Source organism: Lithobates pipiens, unplaced genomic scaffold, assembly GCF_037356315.1.
Source record: "Lithobates pipiens isolate NorthernLeopardFrog02 unplaced genomic scaffold, aLitPip1_a1.2 Scaffold_23, whole genome shotgun sequence".
NCBI classification, from domain to species: Eukaryota; Metazoa; Chordata; class Amphibia; order Anura; family Ranidae; genus Lithobates; species Lithobates pipiens.
The window spans coordinates 245,162,702-245,188,076 of record NW_027507785.1 but is presented as its reverse complement, the minus strand read 5'-3'; the positions used below and the strand labels follow the sequence as shown (position 1 = coordinate 245,188,076).

General features: G+C 43.2%; 1 protein-coding gene across 4 annotated transcripts in view; it reads left to right on the top strand.

The window, feature by feature from the left end:
* Nucleotides 1–25,375, top strand: part of KLHL20 (kelch like family member 20) — a 99,454-nt gene that overhangs the window by 39,338 nt on the left and 34,741 nt on the right. For all 4 annotated transcript variants that reach the window (XM_077452982.1, XM_077452983.1, XM_077452981.1 and 1 more), the window contains 2 exons: nt 14,501–14,659; nt 19,906–20,000. In XM_077452982.1, the coding sequence (XP_077309108.1) occupies nt 14,501–14,659; nt 19,906–20,000 (254 nt within the window). The remainder of the gene's footprint in view (nt 1–14,500; nt 14,660–19,905; nt 20,001–25,375) is intronic.

Sequence of the window (25,375 nt, the reverse complement as noted above, 5' to 3'; positions counted from 1 at the left end):
AATACTGTGTTTCTGCAAAAAAAAATGCACCGTCACAGTGTAAATGACACTGGCAGGAAAGGGGTTAACACCGGGGGGGATCAAGAGGTTAAGCGTGTCCCTGGGAGGTGCTTATTAACTGTGGGAGACGGATACACTGGCGGAAGTAAGTATCAGTAAGCTGAAACACAAGATCTCTTTTGCTCCCTGACAGATCAACAGTTTGCCTTGTTTACACTGAATGATCAGCGGGTTGCGGCAGCTGGACCCGCTGATTGGCTCCCGTTGTGTCCGAACACAGCAGGAGCGGCGCACACGTGCACAAAATCACATTCAGATATGTGATTTTGTACAGCCGGACGACCACCCTGCCACAGTATATATGCAGTGGGTGGTCCGGAAGCTGTTAAAGACATTGGCAAAAACACATCTACATGTGACCACCTCCTAGTTTTGTTTCATAAAAGCAGAGCTACACCCACCAATTTTAATTGTTGCCCAAAAAGTAAAATTCAAGGCATTCTTTAAATAACTGCCACATTTGCTTGTACTGTTAACCAAACTGTCAAGCCATCAAATAGCTGGTGTCCTAACTAATCATATGTGCAGCACCATCACCATTGCAGATCAAACAGGGGCTTCAATGGCAGCTTCCTTGGCCTGTAAAGGATAGGAAGGTTTCGTTTATTTCTTTCCACATTTTCCAAAAACGTCTGGAAAAAAAATATATGTTCAAAAGAATTATGCCTTGTATAATATACGTTGGGGTGTTAGCTTTCCAAAATAGGGTCATTTTGTGGGCATTTCCATTATTCTGGTGCACCAGGGCCTTCAAAGGTCTAATAGGTAGTTAAGAAGTTAGATGTGTAATTTATACTCCTAGAACACCTGACAGTGCTCCCTGCATGTTGGGCCTCTCTATGTGGCTAGGCTGTGAAAAAGTCTTGCCCTTGTGGTATCGCCACACTCGGGAGAAGTAGCAGAATGTTATGAGGTGTGGTTGCAAGTATGCATATGCCATGTGAGAGAAATGACCTGTTAATAAGATTATATGAAAATAATAAAGTCTATAACTTAAAAAAAAACTCACCATGCCTCTTACTAAATACCTCGGGATGTCTACTTTCCTGGGGGGGGGGGGGGTGCTTTCCTGGATTGTTAGAGTCACAAGAAATTAGTTGGCCACCAGTACATCAGGTGTGATCAATTTTCAGGGATTGGCACCATAACTTGTGGACTCTAACTTTCACAAAGACCAAATAGATACAGATTTGGGTTATTTTTATCAAAGAAATATAGCAGTATACATTTTGGTCAAAATTTTATAAAGAAAAGCTACTAATTTGCAAAATGTTATAACCAAAATTAATAAAAATGCATTTTTTTTAATGGTGCAGAAAAATAAACCCAGTGGTGATTAAATACCAGAAAAGAAAAGCTCTATATGTGTGAAAAGGACAAAAAAAATATGGGTACAGTGTTACATGACTGAGTAATTGTCATTCAAAGTGAGAGCGCACTGAAAGCCGGTTTAGAAGGGGATATAACTCCTTTCAGTATGATCTAATGATATCTGATAACTCCCTATAGTAATTCAAATCAAGAAAACCATGAAGGTCGTGCTAGAAGTGAGTCAAGGGCCAGGGCTATTTACGTGTTTCTTGGATCAACGTCCATTTCATCAGGCGATATAGAGGGGTTTATATGAATTGTATATTAAAGTGGTTGTTAACCTTCACATATACACAGTGAAGTAACTGACCTCAAGTGATGCACAGCGATGGAATAAATCCTCCTACATAGGTTTTACTTGCTCGGTTACACTTATTTTTTCTACACACCTTCAAAAGGGCAGATTTGTGGTAAAATTGTTCTCCATCTGTTCGTATCACAGAGAAGGGGGTGGAAACCTGCAGTTACACTGTGTGAGAGCTGATTGGTGGAAAGCTCACCCCCTCCTCACAGCAAACAGGATTGAAGGAGGAGTACAGAGCTGTGTGGTGAATAGACAAGCCCCGGTGCTGAGCTCCCTCCCTGTCACAAATATATTTCATGTGGGAAAACTTATCAGAAGTGACTCATGCTGATAACAGATTAACAAAGCACCAGAGAGAAACGACACTTAGAGCTTTGGGGAGAGAAGTAAACCCTATAGATATATGTGCTTAGTTCAGCGTTCATGACAGAGGTTTACAACCATTTTAACATAGATAGTTAGACATTTCACTTTAAAGCATTAGTAAAGTCTTAATCGGAGCATAAAAGAAATTTAAGTCATAATGTACTAGTATACTCTGACAGACTTGCCTACAACCGAGCCTTCCAGCGATGCGCTGCCAGGGCTCTCCCAGTCCGTGTGCTTACATCTTCACCCAATCTTCCTTCCGGATTTCGCATCTTCAGCCGCTTGTTTGGCTGAGCCGATGTGACGTCACTCCTGCAGATGCGCTGGTATTACTGTGGTGTGGCATACACAGCAGGCAGTAAATGTTGTCTGAGTTGCACATTAACCGCTGACAGGCAGAGGGTATATGTATAACAGAAGGGACCTCTAGGGTCTAATCTGTTTATAAAAAGCTTGCCTGCAGGTTTGTACATTGCTGACCTTTAACAAAGTGGTGTTTATGGCATAACATTATATCCAGCAATAAATACTTATACATATATTTTAACCTCCACCTAGTAGATGTTACATTGTTAGATAAAATCATGCATGTGTTGCTGAATTGCATCCCTTGTGAAGCTTGGAGGGCTGCAGCGACTAGAATGGGGTTAGATTCTGGCAACTCCCAAATCTTGAATCGAGATAGTGATTTTTTTTTAAACGAATAATTGTGCAGCTCTAACCTGTAGGTAAGCCTCTAATAAGGCTTACCTATAGGTACTGTAAATATCTCCTAAACGTGAGCAGTTTAGGAGATATTTAACTTGTAGTGTGCTGATGAAGTAATCGGTGAAGGCGCTGTGAAAAAACGGCCCTCCGAGCCATTTCTTCACTAGCAAGTGCCGTGAGTGATTGCACCCGCGCGCATTCATGGGAGTGATGTCAATCGACTCCAACCACTCATAGAGCCGGAGTCCGTGGCCCCAGAAGGAAGAGGAGCGAAGCTGGATGCGGGGACAGCACAGGCTTCAATTGTAGGTAACTGCCACATAATGAGCTAGTGTAGTCACATAATGAGCTAGTCTCTTTTAAGGGAGTTGTAAAATCAGGCTTTTTTTTTTTTTATCATTCTATGCAAGAAGATCAAGTCTTCTGTGTGTAGCAGCCCCCCTCAGACCCCCTAATACATACCTGAGCCCCATCTCTTTCCAGTGATGTCCTTGAGTCCCTTAGCCATCATGGACTCTCCCCCTCCTGATTGGCTGAGACACAGCAACGGTGCCATTGGCTTCCATGGCTGGCAATGAAAGTCAGCCAATCGGGGGGGTGGGCCGAACTGCTGTGTGTCCGAATGGACATACAGAGCTTCAGCTCGACTCGGATGCCCCCATAGCAAGCTGCTTGATGTGGGGGCACTCGAAAGGAGGGAGGGGCCAGGAGCAGCAAGGAGGGGCCCAAGAAGAGGAGGATTCAGGCTGCCCTGTGCAAAACCACTGAACAGGGCAGGTAAGTATAACATGTTTGTTATTTAAAAAAAGAGAAAAAAAAGACTTTATAATCACTTTAACCGCTTCCTGCCCGCCCTATAGCCGAATGCCGGCCTTCGGGCGGGCGGCTTCCCTCGCCTGGCCGTCCCTGGACGGCCAGGTGTTTACTTCCGCAATGCGCGCCGCCGGGGGCGCGCATCGCGGAAGTTTTGCACTCGCCGTGTCTCCCGGAGACAGGCGAATACAGATCGCCGTGAACGGCCAATCAAAGCGGCCGTTCACAGAGCGATCTAAGCTGCCAATAGGAGATGATCTCAAATGTAAACATATGAGATCATCTCCCATTGCCGTGTCTCTCTCTCCTCACACAGAGACAGCGTGTGAGGAGAGAGAGGATCTGTGAGTGAAACATTGTATCCGTATTGAGTACCAGTGCAAATTGTCAGTCCCAGTGCCAATTGTCAGCCCCAGTGCCAATTGTCAGCCCCAGTGCCAATTGTGAGCCCCAGTGCCAGTGCCATTTGTCAACCCAGTGCCATTTGTCAACCCAGTGCCATTTGTCAACCCAGTGCCATCTGTCAGCCCAGTGCCATCTGTCAGCCCAGTGCCATCTGTCAGCCCAGTGCCAGTGCCGCCAGTGCCACCTGCCAGCGCCACCTGTCAGCGACAGTGCCAGCGACAGTGCCATCCGTCAGCCCCAGTGCCGTCAGCGCCAGTGCCGTCAGCCCCAGTGCCGTCAGCCCCAGTGCCGTCAGCGCCAGTGCCAGTGCCGCCAGTGCCACCTACCAGCGCCAGTGCCAGCGCCACCTGCCAGCGCCAGTGCCACCTGCCAGTGCCATCCGTCAGCCCCAGTGCCATCACCCCAGTGCCGTCACCCCAGTGCCGTCACCCCAGTGCCGTCACCCCAGTGCCACCTACCAGTGCCAGCGCCACCTGCCAGTGCCAGTGCCACCTGCCAGTGCCACCTGCCAACGCCAGTGCCATCCTTCAGCCGAAGTGCCGTCAGCCCCAGTGCCGTCAGCCCCAGTGCCGTCAGCGCCAGTGCCACCAGCGCCAGTGCCAGTGCCGCCAGTGCCACCTGCCAGCGCCATCTGCCAGCCGCACTGCCATCTGCCAGCCCCATTTGCCAGAGCAAATAGCCAGCGACATCTGTCAGCGACATCTGTCAGCGACATCTGTCAGCGACATCTGCCAGCGACATCTGCCAGCGACATCTGTCAGCGACATCTGTCAGCCCCATCTGCCTCCAGTGCCATCTGCCTCCAGTGCCATTTGTCAGTGCCACGTGTTGTCAGTGCCACCTGCCACGTCAGTGTCACCTGTAATCAGCGTCACCTGTCAGTGTCACCTGCCACATCAGCGTCACCTGTCAGTGTCATCTGCCAAATCAGAGTCACCTGTCAGTGTCATCTGCCAAATCAGCGTCACCTGTCAGTGTCACCTGCCACATCAGCGTCACCTGTCAGTGTCACCTGCCAAATCAGCGTCACCTGTCAGTGTCACCTGCCACATCAGCGTCTCCTGTCAGTGTCATCTGCCAAAATGGGGTCACTTTGTGGGCATTTCCATTGTCCTGGTGCTCCAGGGCCTTCAAAAATGTAATAGGTGGTTGAGAAATGAGATGTGTAATTTATGCCCCTAGAACGCCTAATGGTGCTATTTCAATATTGGGCCTCTGTATGTGGCCAGGCTGTGTAAAAGTCTCACACATTTGGTATCGTTATACTCAGGAGGAGTAGTAGAATGTATTTTGGGGTGTCATTTTTGCTGTGTACATGCTATGTGTTGGAAATATCTTATAAATGGACAACTTTGCGTAAAAAAAATGCGTTTTCATTTTTTTTCCACATTTTCCCAAAACTTCTGGAAAAAAATGAACCATTCAAACGACTCAATATGCCTCATAGATTATACGTTGGGGTGTTAGCTTTCCAAAATGGGGTCACTTTGTGGGCATTTCCATTGTCCTGGTGTTCCAGGTCCTTCAAAACTGTAATAGGTGGTTGAGAAATGAAATGTGTAATTTATGCTCCTAGAATGCCTGATGGTGCTATTTCAATATTGGGCCTCTGTATGTGGCCAGGCTGTGTAAAAGTCTCACACATTTGGTATCGTAATACTCAGAAGGAGTAGCAGAACGTATTTTGGGGTGTCATTTGTGGTATACACATGCCATGTGAGAGAAATAACCTATTACATTAAAAATTTTGTGAGAAAAAAAAAAAAAAAAAAAAATCTTCATTTTGCAAAGAATTGTGGGAAAAAGATGACAACATCAAAAACCTCACCATGCATCTTAGTAAATACCTTGGAATGTCTACTTTCAAAAAAGGGGTCATTTGGGGGGTATTTGTACTTTCCTGACTTGTTCGGGTCACAAGAAGCGAGATAGGCCACCAGTACATCAGATGTGATCAATTTTGTGCGATTCGCACCACAGCTTGTAGACTCTCTAACTTTCACAAAGACCAAATAATATCCAATAATTTGGGTTATTTTTACCAAAGATATGTAGCAGTATAAATTGTGGCCAAAATTTATGAAAAAAAAATTATAATTTGCAAAATTTTATCACAGAAACAAAGAAATATGTGTTTTTTTTCAAAATTTTCGGTCTTTTTTCATTTATAGCGCAAAAAATAAAAACCCCAGAGGTGATCAAATACCACCAAAAGAAAGCTCTATTTGTGGGAAAAAAAGGACACAAAATTCATTTGGGTACAGTGTTGCATGACTGAGTAATTGTCATTCAAAGTGTGAGAGCACCAAAAGCTGAAAATTGGTCTGGGCAGGAAGGGTGTTTAAGTGCCCAGTAAGCAAGTGGTTAAACAGAAGGTGTTTACATACCTCTGTCCAGCACATATACCCTAAATAAGAGGATTCTACCTCCTTTCAGGACAGTGCGTAAAGTACTTTTTTTGACCCCCCCCCCCCCCCCTCGTGGCAAGATGCATATCCAGAACAGCTGGGGTGTAGCACAACTATATAGCCTAATATTATGGCGCATTATTCCAAACTGCATACAGCTGTTTCAGGCTATTTGGCCATCATCCATGCAGTGTATGAAACCCATGGCTTCCTATGATTAGGGCTTGGGACTGAACAAGGCAGTACTGTCTCTAGTAGTAAGTAGAGCTGAAATATATAGGTTCCACAGTGTAGGGCAGTGTAGCATCAAAATTTGCTTACCAAATGTGCTCTACATTCCACTGGTTTTGGGTCTCTGTAGTTGCAGAGTGTAACAGAACTACCGTATTTTTCGGACTATAAGGCGCACCGGATTATAAGGCGCACTAGCAACGACCGGCTGATAAAATGGATATTTCCATATATAAGGCGCATCGGACTATAAGGCGCACCGGATTATAAGGCGCACTAGCAACGACCGGCTGATAAAATGGATATTTCCATATATATAAGGCGCATCGGACTATAAGGCGCACGGTCGATTTTGTGAGAAAATTTAGGCTTTTACGTGCGCCTTATAGTCCGAAGGTTAACATCAAGAGACTTGATCTGTGACTCCATGCGCGCCCATCTGACAGATACTGTTAACAAAGCACTCCAGCGATGTCAACAGGTCATATATAAGGCGCACCGGATTATAAGGCGCACGGTCGTTTTTGGGAGAAAATTTAGGCTTTTACGTGCGCCTTATAGTCCGAAAAATACGGTAAATGAAAGTTCTGTGGTGGAAAAGCTGGGAGTAGAGCCCAGATGTGTGATATATCAGTCACATGAACATCTGGCTTTCTTGTGCATCAACTTTAGAAGAGGCTTCCTTCTGGGACGATAGCCATGCAGACCAATTTGATGCAGTGAACGGCGTATGGTCTGAGCACATACAGGCTGCACCCCCCCTTCAGCCTCTGCAGCAATGCTGGCAGCACTCATATGTGTATTTCCCAAAAACAACCTCTGGATATGATGCTGAGCACATGCACCCAACTTCTTTGGTCGACCATGGCGAGGCCTGTTCTGATTGGAACATGTCCTGTGTTAAAGTGGTTGTAAACCCTTACAAACCACTTTGACCTACAGGTAAGCCTAGATTAAGGCTTACCTGTAGGTCCAAGAAATATCTTCTAAACCTATACTGTTTAGGAGATATTTACAAAAAGAGACAGCCACCACGGTCTACAGCGCATAGACAATGGCGCGCAGGTGCACTGGGCAGGCCACAGATCACGGTGATATGCCGCTCGTGTTGGCTCCCTTGCGCAGATGCGGAAGTGACGTCATAGCGGCTCCGGCGAATCACAGCGCCGGAGCAGCGAGACCTGGAAGTCACTCCAGGATACATGGCAGCGGTGAACATGAAGACTGAGGACCGCTTTGGGGGCTTCATTCTCAGGTAAGTTATTCATAATGAGCTAGTATGGTATGCATACTAGCTCATTATGCCTTTGCCTTGCAGGTAGCTTTTTTTTTTTTTTTTTTAGCTGCCTTTACTTCCTCTTTAAACCGCTGTATGGTCTTGGCCACTATGCTGCAGCTCAGTTTCAGGGTCTTGCCAATCTTCTTATAGCCTAGTCCAAGGATATGCAATTAGCGGACCTCCAGCTGTTGGAAAACTACAAGTCCCATCATGCCTCTGGGTGTCATGCTTGTAGCTGTCAGTCTTGCTATGCCTCATGGGAGTTGTAGTTCTGCAACAGCTAGAGGTCCGCCAATTGCATATCCCTGGCCTAGTCCATCTTTATGTAGAACAACAATTCCTTTTTTTCAGATCCTTTAGAGCTCTTTGCCATGAGGTGCCAAGTTGAACTTCCAGTGAACAGTATGAGAGAGTGAGAGCGATAACACCAAATTTAACAAACTTGCTGCAGCTCATTCGTACCCGAGACCTTGTAAAACTGAGTCACATGACACTGGGGAGGAAAAATGGCTAAGTGGGCCCCCAATTTGGACATTTTCACTTAGGGGTGTTCTCTCTTTTGTTGCCAGCAGTATAGACATTAATGGCTGTGTGAGTTATTTTGAGGGGACCACCAATTTACACTGTTATACATACAGTCTGTACACTCACTACTTTACATTGTAGCAGTGCCATTTCTTCAGTGTTGTCACATAAAAAGTTAAGTTGGGGTTCAGGATGGTGCAGTGATCCTGAGAGCTACAGTTTGAGCGATAGCTATATGGCAACCCATTCAGAGAATTTCTCCAGTCCTTCATTTTGGGAATTTGGCGTAGAGCAAAAAAATAAATACCCCTATGCTCCATGTTAGGTGTCAGGCATGGGGTTTTGAGGAATGGGTATACGACTGAAGAAAGTATCTTAGTCCCTTGAGGAATGCATTATAGCAGGGCTCGACAAAACCCGGGCGCCAGGTCTCATTTGCGACTAGAAATAGTGACCTGGCGCCTGGGGCAGCACAGCTGGGGGTATCCTGTCTCCGTGGACCCCCCCAGCGTGATCGCGTCGGGCCGTTCCGCCGGCGGCCGGTAATTGAGGCCGCGGCTTTGAGGCTTTCTGCGGTCCTATGATTCCTTCTGGAATCTGGCGCCCTCTTGTGGTGGCTGTTGGTATGACAACCAGCAATGCTAATTGGGCTTCCTCTTCCTGTTTTTTTATTACCTGCCTACTTCCCTTTATTTAGAACCCCCTAAACATTATATATATTTTTTATTCTAACACCCTAGAGAATAAAATGGTGGTTGTTGCAATACTGTCTGTCCCACCGTATTTGCGCAGTGGACTTACAAGCGCACTTTTTTGGGGAAAAATAATTTAGTTAATAAAAAAAGACAACAGTAAAGTTAGCCCAATTTTTTTTTTTATATTGTGAAAGATAATGTTACGCCGAGTAAATTGATAGCCAACATGTCACGCTTCAAAATTGCACCCGCTCATGGAATGGCGACAAACTTTTACTCTTAAAAATCTCCATAGGCGACGTTTAAAAAAATTCTACAGGTTGCATGTTCTGAGTTACAGAGGAGGTCTAGGGCTAGAATTATTGCTCTTCCTCTACCGATCACGGTGATACCTCCTATGTGTGGTTTGAACATCGCTTTCATATGTGGGCGGGACAGGGCGCGTTTAAAAAAAAAATTTTTTTTTTTTCCTTATTTTAACTTTTTTATTTTATTTTTATTTTTTTCACTGTTCTTTTAAAAAAAAAAATTGTCACTTTTATTCTTATTACAAGGAATGTAAAAATCCCTTGTAATACAAAAAGCATGACAGGTCCTCTTAAATATGAGATCGGAGGTCAGAGACCTCACATCTCATATTTACACTAAAATGCAATTTAAAAAAAAATTGTCATTTGAAAAAAAATAAATAAAATGTCCCTCCTAAGAGCTATGGGCAATGACTTGGAGACGGGGGGCGGCGGCGCTATCTTCCCCTCACTCGTCTCCATGTCAGGCCAGGGACAGGTCCGGATCGCCGTTACCGACCCGGCTCCTAACTTTTTAAGCTGGCTCCTAGATTCCAAGCAAATTTGTCAAGCCCTGCATTATAGTATTGTACTAAAAGAGGGTACCATTGTCCTTTTATATTGGGCTTTAGACATGGGTCTAAAGTGGGTACCCCTAGGCCTGCATATTGGGCTTCAAGCATAGAGCTAGAAGGAGTACTCCTGGTCCTCCATGTTCAAATGCAGGCTTATGGCTAGAAGGAGCCCCCTGGCTCTCCATATTAGGATTCAGGAATGGGGCTGATAAGGATACCCTTGTCCTTGCACGCTGGGGGTTAGTTATGGGACCAACCACCAAACCCATTCCAAATTAATTTTTTTGCAAAGATGTGGTTTTGAACTCTATAAACCGTACACGTAAACAGATTAGCAATGTGCACCCCTAATAAATCTGCTGCTAGGCCTAATAAATTCATAATTGTATCAGTATATAAAAATACACATAATAGATGTGTATTCTTACTTGCTAAATATGTTTTTGTGGTATTGTTTTCTTCTTTTCTCATTGCCAGGTTTCCTGTAATTTACAAGTATGAAATTGTATGCAGTATATTCTGGAAGAGATGACAGGCATTAAAGAGCAAACTATTGAGTTGCAAAGACAGCTGACATACCCATAGATTTGTCATTCTTCTAACAGCTAACATGGATTCCTAAACTTGTTTACATAGGACTGTATACATATACCACCTGGACCAATATTAAATGTCCTTTAAGTGCCTACGGTTTGGTTTAGCGCATATCATAGAAATTTCAGCCAGGCATCTTCATGGGGGAAAAAAGTAATTTTATTACTGTCAGTAAATCTTGGTGTAACGCTATCTATGTATATAAACTGCTTTAGATAAAGGATAACTTTTTAAATGTATAAAACATTTAGAGTGCCTTGAAAAAGTATTCATACCCCATTGAAATTTTCCAAATAAATTTACAAATAAATATCTGGAAAGTGTGGCGTACATTTGTATTCAGCCCCCCTACTTTAAACTACTTTTCACTGCAATTACAGCTGCAAGTCTTTTTGGGTATGTCTCCTACCATTTTTGCACATCTAGAGAGTTACTTTTTTGCCCATTGGAGCCGCCGCCGTGGCGCTTTTCAGGTGCTTCGGCGGAGGTGTAAATACCGCTTCTAATGCGCCTCAAAAAAGCTGCTTGCAGGACTTTTTTTGATATCCTGCCAGCGCAGCACCCCAGTGTGAAAGCACTCGGGCTTTCACACTGGAATTGCAGATGAGGCTTTTTTTCAGGCGCTTTACAGGCGCTATTTTAGCGCTAACCCGCCTGAAAAAAGCCTCCAGTATGAAAGGGGTCTGATACTTTATTGAAGCCCCTTTTTGATTTCATTAAAGCACTCAGTCTTTTTGGGTATGAGTCAATCAGCATGGTACATCTTGACTTGGCAGTATTTGCCCACTCTGCAAAAACACTCCAAATCTGTCAGATTGTGAGGGCATCTCCTGTGCACAGCCCTCCTCAAATCACCCCTCAGATTTTCAATCTGATTCAGTTCTGGGCTCTGGCTGGGCAATTCCAAAACGTTAATCTTCTTCTGGTGAAGCCATCCCTTTGTTGATTTGGATGCATGCTTTGGGTCGTTGTCATGCTGAAGGATGAAGTTTCTCTTCATGTTCAGCTTTCTAAAAGAAGCCTGAAGAATTTGTACCAATATTAACTGGTATTTGGAACTGTTCATAATTCCCTCTACCTTGACTAAAGCCCCTGTTCCAGCTTTAGAAAAACAGCCCCAAAGCATGATGCTGTCACCTAGAGCTGCATGATTTTGGCTAAAATGAGAATCGTGATTTTTTTGCTTAGAAGATGGATCGCGATTCTCGCGGCGTAACATCATCTTTCACATGAAACATAGCCCAATTTTTTGTTTCATTTTTTTTATTTTTTTTCATTAAGGTGTATTTTTCCCAAGAAATTGCGTTCGAAAGACCACTGTCGAATACAGTGTGACATAAAATATTGCAACAATTGCCATTTTATTCCTTAGGGTCTCTGCTAAAAAAAAAAAAAAAAAAAAAAAAAATAAATAAATATATATATATATATATATATATATATATATATATATATATATATATATATATATATATATATATATATATATATAAATGTTTGGGGGTTCCAAGTAATCTTCTAGCAAAAAAAAATCTGATTTTAACTGTAAGAAACAAGTGTCAGAAAAAGGTTTAGACTTTAAGTGGTTACACTTCCTGCATTCCCACACAGGAGTTTTATCCCTTTTGATCTAAGACTGAAGAGTTACAATGTTGTTAAAAAAAAATGTGGCAGACAAATTGTGCAGCTCTACTGCCACCACCATGTTCACTGTGGGTATGGTGTTCTTTTGAGAGTGTGCAGTACTCAGTGTTAATTTATTGACTAAAACATTTTAGTCAACTAAAATGACTAAATCATTTTATTCAACTAAATGAATACTATTTTAGTCGACTAAAGTACGACTAAAACAATTGAGATGACTAAAATGAGACTAAAACTGAAAGCCATTTTAGTCAAGACTATGACTACAACTAAATTGCAATTACTGAAATGTACTGGAAATTTTAGTTGATTTTAAAATGTACTAAATACGACTAAAACAAAAATGCCATTTGAGTCCTAAGACTAAAATGAACACTAGTAGTATTGTTTTTGCGCCAAACATATCTTTTGGAATTATGGCCAAAAAGTTCAACCTTGGTTTCTTCAGACTATAACACATTTTCTCACATGCTTTTGGGAGACTTCAGATGTGTTTTTTTGCAAAATTTAGCCTGGCTTGGATGTTTTTCTTCAAAGGCTTCCATCTTGCCACTCTACCCCATAGCTATGAAGAATACAGGAGATTGTTGTCACATGTACCACACAGCTAGTACTTGCCAGATATTCCTGCAGCTCCTTTAAAGCGGTAGTAAACCCGCATTTTTTTTTTTTTTTTTTTAAAAACCTGCAAAGCAAAAGGCATAATGAGCTAGTATGCACCGCATACTAGCTCATTATGAAATACTTACCTTAGAACGAGGCCCCGACATCTCGCCCGATCCACGCCGAGGAAGCCGACATGCTCCCTCGGCGTCTCTTCCGGGTATCGCGGCTCCGGCGCTGTGAGTGGCCGGAGCCGCGATATCGTCACTCCCGCGCATGCGCGCGGGAGATTTAAATCCGGCCGGACGAGCGCTGCCGGATTTTCGCGGAGAGAACCCCCTTGTGCGCATGCGCCGCTGCAGTCAGCGGCGCATACCGAGGGGAATATCTCCTAAACCGTACAGGTTTAGGAGATATTTTTTTTACCTACAGGTAAGCCTTATTATAGGCTTTCCTGTAGGTAAAAGTTAAAAAAGTGGGTTTACTTCCACTTTAATGATGCTGTAGGCCTATTGGCAGCCTCACTGACCAGTTTTCTTCTCATCTCCCTCAATTTTGGGGGGACATCCAGTTCTTGATAATGCCACTATTGTGCCATATTTTCTCCACTTGATTTTGACTGTCTTAACTGGGTTCCATGGTATATCTAATGCCTTGGAAATTCTTTTGTACCTTTTCTCCTGAGTGATATCTTTTAACCATGAGATCCCTCTGATGCTTTGGAAGCTCTCTGCGGGCCATGGCTTTTACTGTAGGATGCGACTAAGAAAATGTTAGGAAAGACCTACTAGAACAGCTGAACTTTATTGGAGTTGATCAGAGGCACTTTAAAAGATGGGCAGGTGTGTACTGACTCCTATTTAACATGAGTTTGAATGTGATTGCTTATTTCTGAACACAGCTACATCCCCAGTTATAAGAGGGTGTGCACATTTATGCAACTACATAATTTATTTTTACTCTCTTTTATCATTGTTTTACATCACAGAAACCTGTCATTTTTACAGGGGTGTGTAGACTTTTTATATCCATTGTATATTATGGAAGCTTTAATAGCAATTAGAAACCAATTAAATTGCCAAAATACAAGAATGTGTCTCGTAGCACGAGGAGAAACCGGCAAGGGTAAACTTTACATAATGTCAATCTTTTGCATTGTTGTCTTTTCCGATTATGAGCTGAGGCAGTAATGAATGTTGTTGGACCATTGTTAGCAGCAGCAAAGGGCATCTTTATTCTAACGTGTCAAATATTTTTTATATATATTCTGCAAATACAGTAAGTGCCTGTTGACCCTGCTAGAAATCCAGTGCACTTGTAACTTGCTGTGTGCTAAACTGAAATCTCCGACAATGTTATCAGCTTTTCAGTGAACTGTAGAACATCATCTCCATGTTATACCTAAGCAAAAGGGCAGCCAAGAGCGACAGTGCTGTACCTCAATAGGTGCAGTGAGTGAGTACTGTTACCCTAGGACAGGACATGTTACTGATTGGATTAACAGTTGGGGGGGGGAGAGAGACAGAGGAGAGAAGCCTAAAAAAGAAAACAAATGCAGATCACATCCAAGAAGTGTTGAGCTTCAGTATAATTGTTTTTTCTTATGTGTCATACTACTTTTCCTTCCAGGTGATGGAAAGCGAGGAGTTCATGCTTCTCCCAGCCAATCAGCTGATTGATATCATTTCCAGTGATGAGCTGAATGTGCGCAGTGAGGAACAAGTATTTAATGCAGTCATGGCATGGGTGAAATACAGCATCCAAGAACGGAGGCCGCAGTTGCCACAGGTATGCTTTATACAGAAAGATTTTGCATCCGGATGACTGTGATAATCGACTGAAATCTTTGCGTTTAAAAAAAAAAATAAAAATATATATATATATATATATATATATATATATATATATTTTAGGATAATATAGTAGCTCACACAAATGCCTTTTTAGCAATTAAAAGTTGAAACATTTTGAGATTCAATAAATTTGCTTTCTTCTAGTTCTTACCTTTTAACTCTCTCAGAGGAAATGAGGAGTCATTTTTATTGTTGATGTTTACACAAAATGCATGTCCTTAACACAATTCTCTTTACACTTCTGCAGTTCCAAATAGAAAAAACACTAGTGAACAAAATCTCATGTGTACAACACGTTTCCTGTATTTTGTCAGAAACAAATGTCAAAATTAGGAAAAATTTGATATTTAAAAATAAAATAAAATAAAAATGGCTTAAATACTGGAGCAAGCATGTTGCCTTTCTTTTCTGCCAAGTGCAGAAATAATTAACAATTTCACTAGATAAATAAAAAATGTAAACTCCTTTTTATTTTTTTTTATTCTTTCCTTTTCTTTTACTGAGATTTGCTTAGGTGCAGTGTTAATTTTGCAGTTGAAAATATTTTCTTGGACTAAATTCACACTATTTTAGTAGACTAAAATACAACTAAAACTATAACAATTCAGATGACCAAAATGGCATTTTAGTCAAAAGACTATGATTAAAACTAAAAAGAAATTTGACATCAAAATTAACACTGGACTACCACATAAGAATAAGTAGGGGGCATCTACTAAGCTGCTGAAAAAAAAAAATTTAAGAAAAAGGCTTTTCTTCATAATTTTTTTCTTAATATTGGTAATACAGTGCCTTGCGAAAGTATTCGGCCCCCTTGAACTTTTCAACCTTTTGCCACATTTCAGGCTTCAAACATAAAGATATAAAATTTTTATTTTTTGTGAAGAATCACCAACAAGTGGGACACAATTGTGAAGCCGAACGAAATCTATTGGATTTTTGAAACTTTTTTAACTAATAAAAAAATGAAAAGTGGGGCGTGCAAAATTATTCGGCCCCCTTGCGTTAATACTTTGTAGAGCCACCTTTTGCTGCGATTACAGCTGCAAGTCGCTTGGGGTCGCTTGGGGTATGTCTCTATCAGTTTTGCGCATCGAGAGACTGAAATTCTTGCCCATTCTTCCTTGCAAAATAGCTCGAGCTCAGTGAGGTTGGATGGAGAGCGTTTGTGAACAGCATTTTTCAGCTCGTTGCACAGATTCTCGATTGGATTCAGGTCTGGACTTTGACTTGGCCATTCTAACACCTGGATATATTTATTTGTGAACCATTCCTTTGTAGATTTTGCTGTATGTTTGGGATCATTGTCTTGTTGGAAGATAAATCTCCGTCCCAGTTTCAGGTCTTTTGCAGACTCCAACAGGTTTTCATCCAGAATGGTCCTGTATTTGGCTGCATCCATCTTCCCCTCAATTTTAACCATCTTCCCTGTCCCTGCTGAAGAAAAGCAGGCCCAAACCATGATGCTGCCACCACCATGTTTGACAGTGGGGATGGTGTGTTGAGGGTGATGAGCTGTGTTGCTTTTACGCCAAACATATCGTTTTGCATCGTGGGCAAAAAGTTAGATTTTGGTTTCATCTGACCAGAGCACCTTCTTCTACATGTTTGGTGTGTCTCCCAGGTGGCTTGTGGCAAACTTTAGACAAGACTTTTTATGGATATCTTTGAGAAATGGCTTTCTTCTTGCCACTCTTCCATAATGGCCAGATTTGTGCAGTGTACGACTGATTGTTGTCCTATGGACAGACTCTCCCACCTCAGCTGTAGTTCTCTGCAGTTCATCCAGAGTGATCATGGGCCTCTTGGCTGCATCTCTGATCAGTCTTCTCCTTGTCTGAGCTGAAAGTTTAGAGGGAAGACCAGGTCTTGGTAGATTTGCAGTGGTCTGATACTCCCATTTCAAAATGACCGCTTGCACAGTGCTCCTTGGGATGTTTAAAGCTTGGGAAATCTTTTTGTATCCAAATCCGGCTTTAAACTTCTCCACAACAGTATTACGGACCTGCCTGGTGTGTTCCTTGGTCTTCATGATGCTCTCTGCGCTTTCAACAGAACCCTGAGACTATCACAGAGCAGGTGCATTTATACAGAGACTTGATTACACACAGGTGGATTCTATTTATCACCATCAGTCATTTAGGACAACATTGGATCATTCAGAGATCCTCGCTGAACTTCTGGAGTGAGTTTGCTGCACTGAAAGTAAAGGGGCCGAATAATTTTGCACGTACCACTTTTCAGTTTTTTATTTGCTAAAAAAGTTTAAAATATCCAATGGATTTCGTTCCACTTCACAATTGTGTCCCACTTGTTGGTGATTCTTCACAAAAAATAAAAATTGTATATCTTTGTTTGAAGCCTGAAATGTGGCAAAAGGTTGAAAAGTTCAAGGGGGCCGAATACTTTCGCAAGGCACTGTATGTGCAGTGGCATTACAGCCAATAGAGGCGTTTGTGTTTTTTTTTTTTTTGTTATATACTGTGATTCTGATAAATGTTATGTGAAGTGTGTTACCAGTTGCAGACATGAAATTGTGAGACAGGGCGCTAGCTTCATAGCCCGAAACGTCGACTGCCAGTTGTACCTGTTATTTTTTTGATATTTATATCTGATGTAATCCTTTTTGTGCAGCAATGCGAATCGTTGTTTCTTCATATCTGTCCGTGGGAAGGACTAGATTGCTTGCACTTCAAGGATCGTTCAGTGCATCTTACCTCTACAATTGTGATTTTTTTATATATATATATATATATATATATATATATATATATATATATATATATACAGTACAGACCAAAAGTTTGGACACACCTTCTCATTCAAAGAGTTTTCTTTATTTTTATGACTATGAAAATTGTAGATTCACACTGAAGGCATCAAAACTATGAATTAACACATGTGGAATTATATACTGAACAAAAAAGTGTGAAACACCTGAAAATATGTCTTATATTCTCGGTTCTTCAAAGTAGCCACCTTTTGCTTTGATTACTGCTCCGCACACTCTTGGCATTCTGTTGATGAGCTTCAAGAGGTAGTCACCTGAAATGGTTTTCACTTCACAGGTATGCCCTGTCAGGTTTAATAAGTGGGATTTCAAGCCTTATAAATGGGGTTGGGACCATCAGTTGCGTTGTGCAGGAGGTGGATACAGTACACAGCTGATAGTCCTACTGAATAGACTGTTAGAATTTGTATTATGGCAAGAAAAAAGCAGCTAAGTAAAGAAAAACGAGTGGCCATCATTACTTTAAGAAATGAAGGTCAGTCAGTCCGAACAATTGGGAAAACTTTAAAAGTGTCCCCAAGTGCAGTGGCAAAAACCATCAAGCGCTACAAAGAAACTGGCTCACATGAGGACCGCCCCAGGAAAGGAAGACCAAGAGTCACCTCTGCTGCGTACAATAAATTCATCCAAGTCACCAGCCTCAGAAATCGCAGGTTAACAGCAGCTCAGATTAGAGAACAGGTCAATGCCACACAGAGTTCTAGCAGCAGACACATCTCTAGAACAACTGTTAAGAGGAGACTGTGTGAATCAGGCCTTCATGGTAAAATAGCTGCTAGGAAACCACTGCTGAGGACAGGCAACAAGCAGAAGAGACTTGTTTGGGCTAAAGAACACAAGGAATGAACATTAGACCAGTGGAAATCTGTGCTTTGGTCTGATGAGTCCAAGTTTGAGATCTTTGGTTCCAACCACCGTGTCTTTGTGCGACGCAGAAGAGGTGAACGGATGGACTCTGCATGCCTGGTTCCTACCGTGAAGCATGGAGGAGGAGGTGTGATGGTGTGGGGGTGCTTTGCTGGTGACACTGTTGGGGATTTATTCAAAATTGAAGGCATACTGAACCAGCATGGCTACCACAGCATCTTGCAGTGGCATGCTATTCCATCCGGTTTGTGTTTAGTTGGACCGTCATTTATTTTTCAACAGAACAATGACCCCAAACACACCTCCAGGCTGTGTAAGGGCTATTTAACCAAGAAGCAGAGTGATGGGGTGCTGCGCCAGATGACCTGGCCTCCACAGTCACCGGACCTGAACCCAATTGAGATGGTTTGGGGTGAGCTGGACCGCAGAGTGAAGGTAAAAGGGCCAACAGGTGCTAAGAATCTCTGGGAACTCCTTCAAGACTGTTGGAAAGCCATTTCAGGCGACTACCTCTTGAAGATCATCAACAGAATGCCAAGAGTATGCGGAGCAATAATCAAAGCAAAAGGTGGCTACTTTGAAGAACCTAAAATATAAGACATATTTTCAGTTTCACACTTTTTTGTTCAGTATATAATTGGACATGTGTTAATTCATAGTTTTGATGCCTTCAGTGTGAATCTACAATTTTCATAGTCATGAAAATAAAGAAAACTCTTTGAATGAGAAGGTGTGTCCAAACTTTTGGTCTGTACTGTGTGTGTGTGTATGTATGTGTGTGTGTGTGTATATATATATATATATATGTGTATATATGTGTGTATATATATATATATATATATATATATATATATATATATATATATATATATATATATATATATATATATATATATATATTTTAAAGTTGCACTTCTGTTTGTCAAAAAGCAATATTTTGGTTTATGAAACTCGATTTTATTTATAAAGATATTTTCTATCACAACGGCTAAATCTGTGTCTGTGGTGCATGTTCAAACCTTACATGAATAACATGTTAGCTTTTTATTCCAGGAGTTTATAATGAGTTTGGCAATTCTAGAGAAATGCTTAAATAATGCATTACAATTTTAATTGAACCCATTTGATTTTAGTTGACTAAAATGTACTGGAGATTCTAGTTTACTAAAATACAACTAAAACAATTCAGATGACTAAAATACATCTAAAACTAAAATGTCATTTTACTCAAAACTGAAACTAATTTGTAATTTGACATCAAAACTAACTCTTGCGGGCGGAAACTTAAAAAATATTATAGTTGTCAAGCAGAGGGTCAGGAGATACAAAGGAGCTAAGGGTGAAATGGGTGAGGGTCTGCTTTAAGTACTAATGGGAATCTATTGTATATATTAGACCTGAAAGTATAGGTTAGAATTTTGGTAAACTGAATGCAAAATCATTCACTGCTCATTACATTTTACACGGTACTTTGCTTTGGTTTATTATATGTCTAGAGAATTAACTTTATCACTTTTTCTTAGGTTCTGCAACATGTCAGATTGCCTCTGCTCAGTCCCAAATTTCTGGTAGGAACAGTGGGATCTGATCCACTCATTAAAAGCGATGAAGAATGCAGGTCTGTCACACAGCAATTTTTCCTTTTGTTGATATCATTAGAGTTTGTAGACCTCTGCTTTAGACCCTTCTTGAACTCCCATGAATTACAGGATGAGAAAAGAGAAAAAAAGAGGTTACAGATCACTACTTAATAAGGCCGCATTCCTAAGGTTTAAATGAGAAGAGAACTCCCCAAAACAGCTAGGCGAGACTTTTTAGGCTCAAAGAGTGTACAGACACATGCTGAACAACAATTAAACTCCAACATTTTATTGGTTTCAAAATGTATAAAAAAAAGGGGTATGATAGAATGAAATGCATACAATATGTTATATGAAAGAGAGAATTTATGAATGGCCATACGGCGCCAAAATTGTTGTGGATCGCTGTGCAATGATCGAATAGGTGCGTAAACCTGACACCAACATGTTTCGGACTTCTATGCACTCCTTCTTCAAGGTAGGTTTAAACAACTTTAGTAAATTTCGTCTATAAAATAAAATGCATTTTCACAGAGGTCATTCTGAGTACATGAACCAGGGAAAAGACAGTAAGGAGACAAAAAGGAAAAATGTCTAATAGTTACTCGTGTTGCCTGAGAGTGAGCACACGCAGTGCTCAGGCCAGTGAAGTAAAAATTGTGTTATAAGATCCACCAAAGTTGGTAGGGGAGCAAAAAGCACCCCACCCAGGCTTGGGTTAAACACACGGGAGGCTATACAGAGACAACCTGATATAGTGCACAAGGGGCAAAACATAGAGAAGGCAGAGTCGGTGTATATGTGTATACATATATTTTCAAAAATAGATATAAGGTAAATGACAGCAGGGGCAATGTAACTGCATATTGCATAAACAAATTACCTCACAAAAGACAGGAAAGGGGAGGGTCCCAAACCTCACAGACAGCCACTTATATTGGCTAGTATTATATATCTGTTGCTGGTGGGGGTTTGTTAAACCCAATAGTCCAGTCACTAGGTAAGGACTCAAAACGGCAACTGGTGATGCAGGGGGGGGGGGGGGAGATGGTATGGTCCCAAATAGAGCTGCACGATTAATCATTAAAGATCTAAGTCGTGATCTATTTCTCTTCCCGATCTTCAAAACGGCATGTCACAATCTTTCTATCAAGTGCAGAGTGTTCTCACAGCTGAAAAAAAAAAAATACAGGCAGCCTGCTAAGTTTTATTACAACACAATAGGGAAAGAACTCCAGCCTGTAGATGAGGGAAGTTTAACCATTTAAAGACCAAACCGTTTGACATTTGTTGCTTATAATATAAATCATTATTTCCCTAATCGTCTTTCAGGACAGCCAATGAGAGATGGTCTCCTCCTCTTCCTCTGGAAACACTGCGCCAGCCCATAAATTCTTAGTTCCCCTGCCGGACCTCAGTTATTAGTGTTTCCTCCGGCAGGGAGACACTGTGCAGGGACCAGGCCGATCAGTCAGGGAGGCTGTGGCCATTCTTTTCGTCAAAGAACCCGGTTGAAAGAAGCAGGGGCTTTGTTAGGAGAAAGCTGGGTTCAAGCCGTTCGGATTGACGTTCGGTTTACTTACCTCACCAGGTATTGCCACCCCTTCCTAGTCGAGCGTGGCTTCAGGTCGTGGGGGACTCCTATCACGTCTACAGGGACGCAGCTGGCAAGCCGTTTGGATTTCCCTGTACAAGGGTACAGACCGCCTTTTTTTCTTTGAACCGAGCGGGTCGAACGACGGGCGACGTTGTATCCGGCGGAAACGAAGGCTTGACCTCGAATATGATCGACTTTCGGTTCCGGGTCGTGGAGCTGATAGGGGTGCCGGGCACAAGCTGGAGACTAGTTGAGAATGCGCACAGGCAGCGTGAAACTCAGTAGTAAGCAGCCACCTGCAGTCATGTCGGAAGCTGATGCTCAACCAACAGACACTACCTCCAGCATTCCTAAGGTAAGAGCACCCTGGGGAGGGGTACTCTCTATCTAGGATCCCCCCAACCCCAATGTATGGTTCTATCATGGGGGGGCAGACCCCCTGGGTGGCCGGGGGGGAGGGGAGGCTCAGATCCCTTCATTTAAAAAGGGGTCTAGTGCACTCCCAGGGTTGTATCCCGAGCTTTGTATTGACTTTTTTCTCTTTCTGTTTTTTTTCCTTTTTTACTTATTTCAGAAAGCTACGGAAAAAACTAAGTCCACGCATAGCTCTAAAAAGAAGTGTGCCTTCTGTAGGGACATTTTAGGGGAATCTTGGACAAAAGTGTTGTGTAGAGACTGTATAGATTCCCTTGTTAGGGAAAGGGAATCTGAACAGGAGTCAGGACTAGCAGCTGCAGTCAAAGAGCTCTCGTCCACCTTCTCTTCTTTTAGATCCCTGTTTGAAAAGTTTCAGCTTCCCACGGGTCCAGCTCCCCAGGATACAACCCCATCTCTATCACAGAGTTCTGCTCCGGCTCAACCTGCTACGGGGGGACAGAGGTTGCAGGCCCTTCAGGGACAGGAAGGGGACTTCCAGACAGTTCCTCTTCCGATTCCCAGGAGGGTTCAGAGGGGGAGGACCAGGACGGGGGGTCCAGGAAAGCCTCCAGATATAAATTATCCCTTGATGAGGTAGAGGACCTCTTAAAAGCGATTTATACAACCATCGGTATCCAGGCGGATAAGAAGCCCCTAACCCTTAATGACCAAATGTATTTGGGTTTAGGGGAACCAAAGAGAAGGGTGTTTCCAGTGCACGAGGTTCTAATGGAAACAGTTAAAAAGGAGTGGCAGGATCCTGAGAGAGAGCCCTTCTTTTCTAGATTCCTTTAAAAGAAGATTCCCATTTTCAGAGAACCCAGCATGCATTTGGAATAAAAATCCCAAATTAGACGCCGCTTTCTCCCAGGTCTCCAGACACATGGATTTGGCGTTTGAAGACATGGGGGCTTTGGCAGATGTCATGGACAAAAGGATTGACTCTCTACTTAAAAAAAAAAAACGTGGAACTCAGCTATCGGCAATTTAAAGCCTGAAATGGCAGTTACAGTTGTGGCTCGCAATTTAGAGCACTGGCTCTCACAGATCCAACAACATATTGAGGCAGGCACAGATAAAGAAACCATTCTGTTGTCCTTCCCTACTATGCTGCGAGGTATCGCTTACATAGCAGATGCCTCTGCTGAGTCTGTCCGCATGTCGGGCAGAATGGCGGCTCTAGCCAATTCGGCCAGAAGGGCCCTCTGGCTAAAAACGTGGCCGGGGATAGTGCCTCCAAGGTAAAACTGTGTGTGATACCTTTGACGGGGGACCTCCTTTTTGGCCCAGGGCTAGAGACTGTTCTAGACCGGACAGCCGACACGAAAAAATCCTTTCCTCTTAAGCGGAAAACCCCCGTACAAACAAAAAAGGGGTTTCGTCCGCAAGGGCGCAGGGAAACCCCTAAACCAGAGGGGGGGAAAAGAAAACCTGGCCCCAAAAAGGCAGGGGGCAGAGGAGGGGCGATTTTTCGCCCTCCTGTTGAGCCCCGTAAAACCCAGTGACGTTACAGTGGGAGGAAGACTGGGGGCCTTTCTCCCACAGTGGGAGACAATATCCCCCAATCAATTTATTTTAGGGGTAATAAGAAGGGGGTACCTCTTGGAATTCTCAAGACCGCCCCCACAAAGATTCCTTGTCACGCATCTACCCAGGTGCATGGCAAAGGCCGAGGCCTTGCTGGAAGCACTGAGGGATTTAGAGAATCAGGACGTTATTCTCAGAGTCCCAACAGCAGAAGAGGGAAGGGGGTTTTATTCTCATGTCTTCGTAGTGAAAAAACCTTCAGGAAAGTTCAGATTGATTCTGAACTTAAAGCCCCTGAACTGGTCAGTGGCATAAAAAAGATTCCGCATGGAGTCAATCTTTTCAGTAAGGGCTCTTCTACCCCGCAACTGTTTCATGGTATCTCTGGACCTAAGGGACGCATATTTACACATCACTATAGCGGAGGCCTCGCAGAATTTTCTACGCCTTGCCATAGATCTAGGGGGAGAAACCGTACACTTTCAGTTTCAGGCCCTGCCATTCGGGCTATCCTCTTCACCCCGCATTTTTACCAAGGTCCTGGCAGAAGCCATGGCCTTTCTTCGGCTCCAAGGGATATGTATAATAGCCTACCTGGACGACCTGCTCTTATTTGCAGCATCCCCAATACAGTTAGTCAAGGATCTCGACCTAACCAAAAGGGTCCTTACAGACCTGGGGTGGCTTCTAAACTTGGAAAAGTCCAGCCTGATCCCCTCGCAACAGATCTCCTATCTAGGTTTCCTGTTGGACTCAACACTGTTGAGAGTTTTTCTGCCGAGAGAGAAGATGCAAAAGCTGGACAGAGCGGTGGCCTCTCTTCAGAGCAACCAGCTGTTTTCCATGAGGGTTCTGATGTCAGTATTGGGTCTCCTTACATCTACCCTCCCAGCAGTGCAGTGGGCGGGACTACATTTTCGTCCCCTACAGACCTTCGTCCTAGGGGTGTGGGACCACAGTCAAGAGGCTCTAGACACCCTAGTACATGTTCCACACCAAGTAAAGAGATCCCTCTGGTGGTGGAGGAAAGTGACAAACCTGTCGCAAGGACGTCTGTGGCTCATCCCGGTTTCTTGGGTAGTTACCACAGATGCAAGTGGCAGAGGCTGGGGGGCACATTTGGGTTCCCTTCTAGCCCAGGGCACTCTGGTGGACGGCGAATTGTCTCGGTCGTCCAACTGGAAAGAATTAAGGGCAGTGGGACTAGCCCTCAGGTTTTTAAAGAAAAAAGCTCCTGGGTCACCACATTCAGGTGCGGTCGTACAACTCCTCTGCAGTGGCCTATTTAAACAAGCAGGGTGGCACAGTAAGCGGAGCCCTGTTGTCTTTAGCAACAGAGATCCTGAGCTGGGCCGAGACCTACACCCTTTCGGTCTCAGCAGTTTTCCTGAGAGGAGAGAAAAACGTGGTGGCAGACTTTCTCAGCTGAAAGAGGCTGAGGGAGGGCGACTGGGTTCTCAACCATGAGGTCTTCAATCTCATAATAAAGAGATGGAGACCTCCAGAGGTGGACCTTTTCGCGTCCAGAAGCAACACTTCCCACCTCCGGCGTTGTTGCCAGCAGTTCTGAGAAAGTTTCAAATGGAAAGCACATCTCTGATTCTGGTGGCACCGCATTGGCCCAAGAGAGCATGGTTCTCAATACTGAAGCAGTTGGCGGTAGAACCTCCCCTATTCTTGCCCCCTGGGGACGATCTCCTCTCTCAGGGGCCAGTCCTCTGTCCACGAGTACGCCAGTGGAAGTTAGCGGCCTGGCTACTGAGGAGGGTATATTAAAAGCTAAGGGGTTTTCAGAGAGGCTAGTTTCTACCCTCCTGGACAGTAGGAAAAAAGGAAACTCGCCAGATCTATGAAAAGGTCTGGTTACGTTTC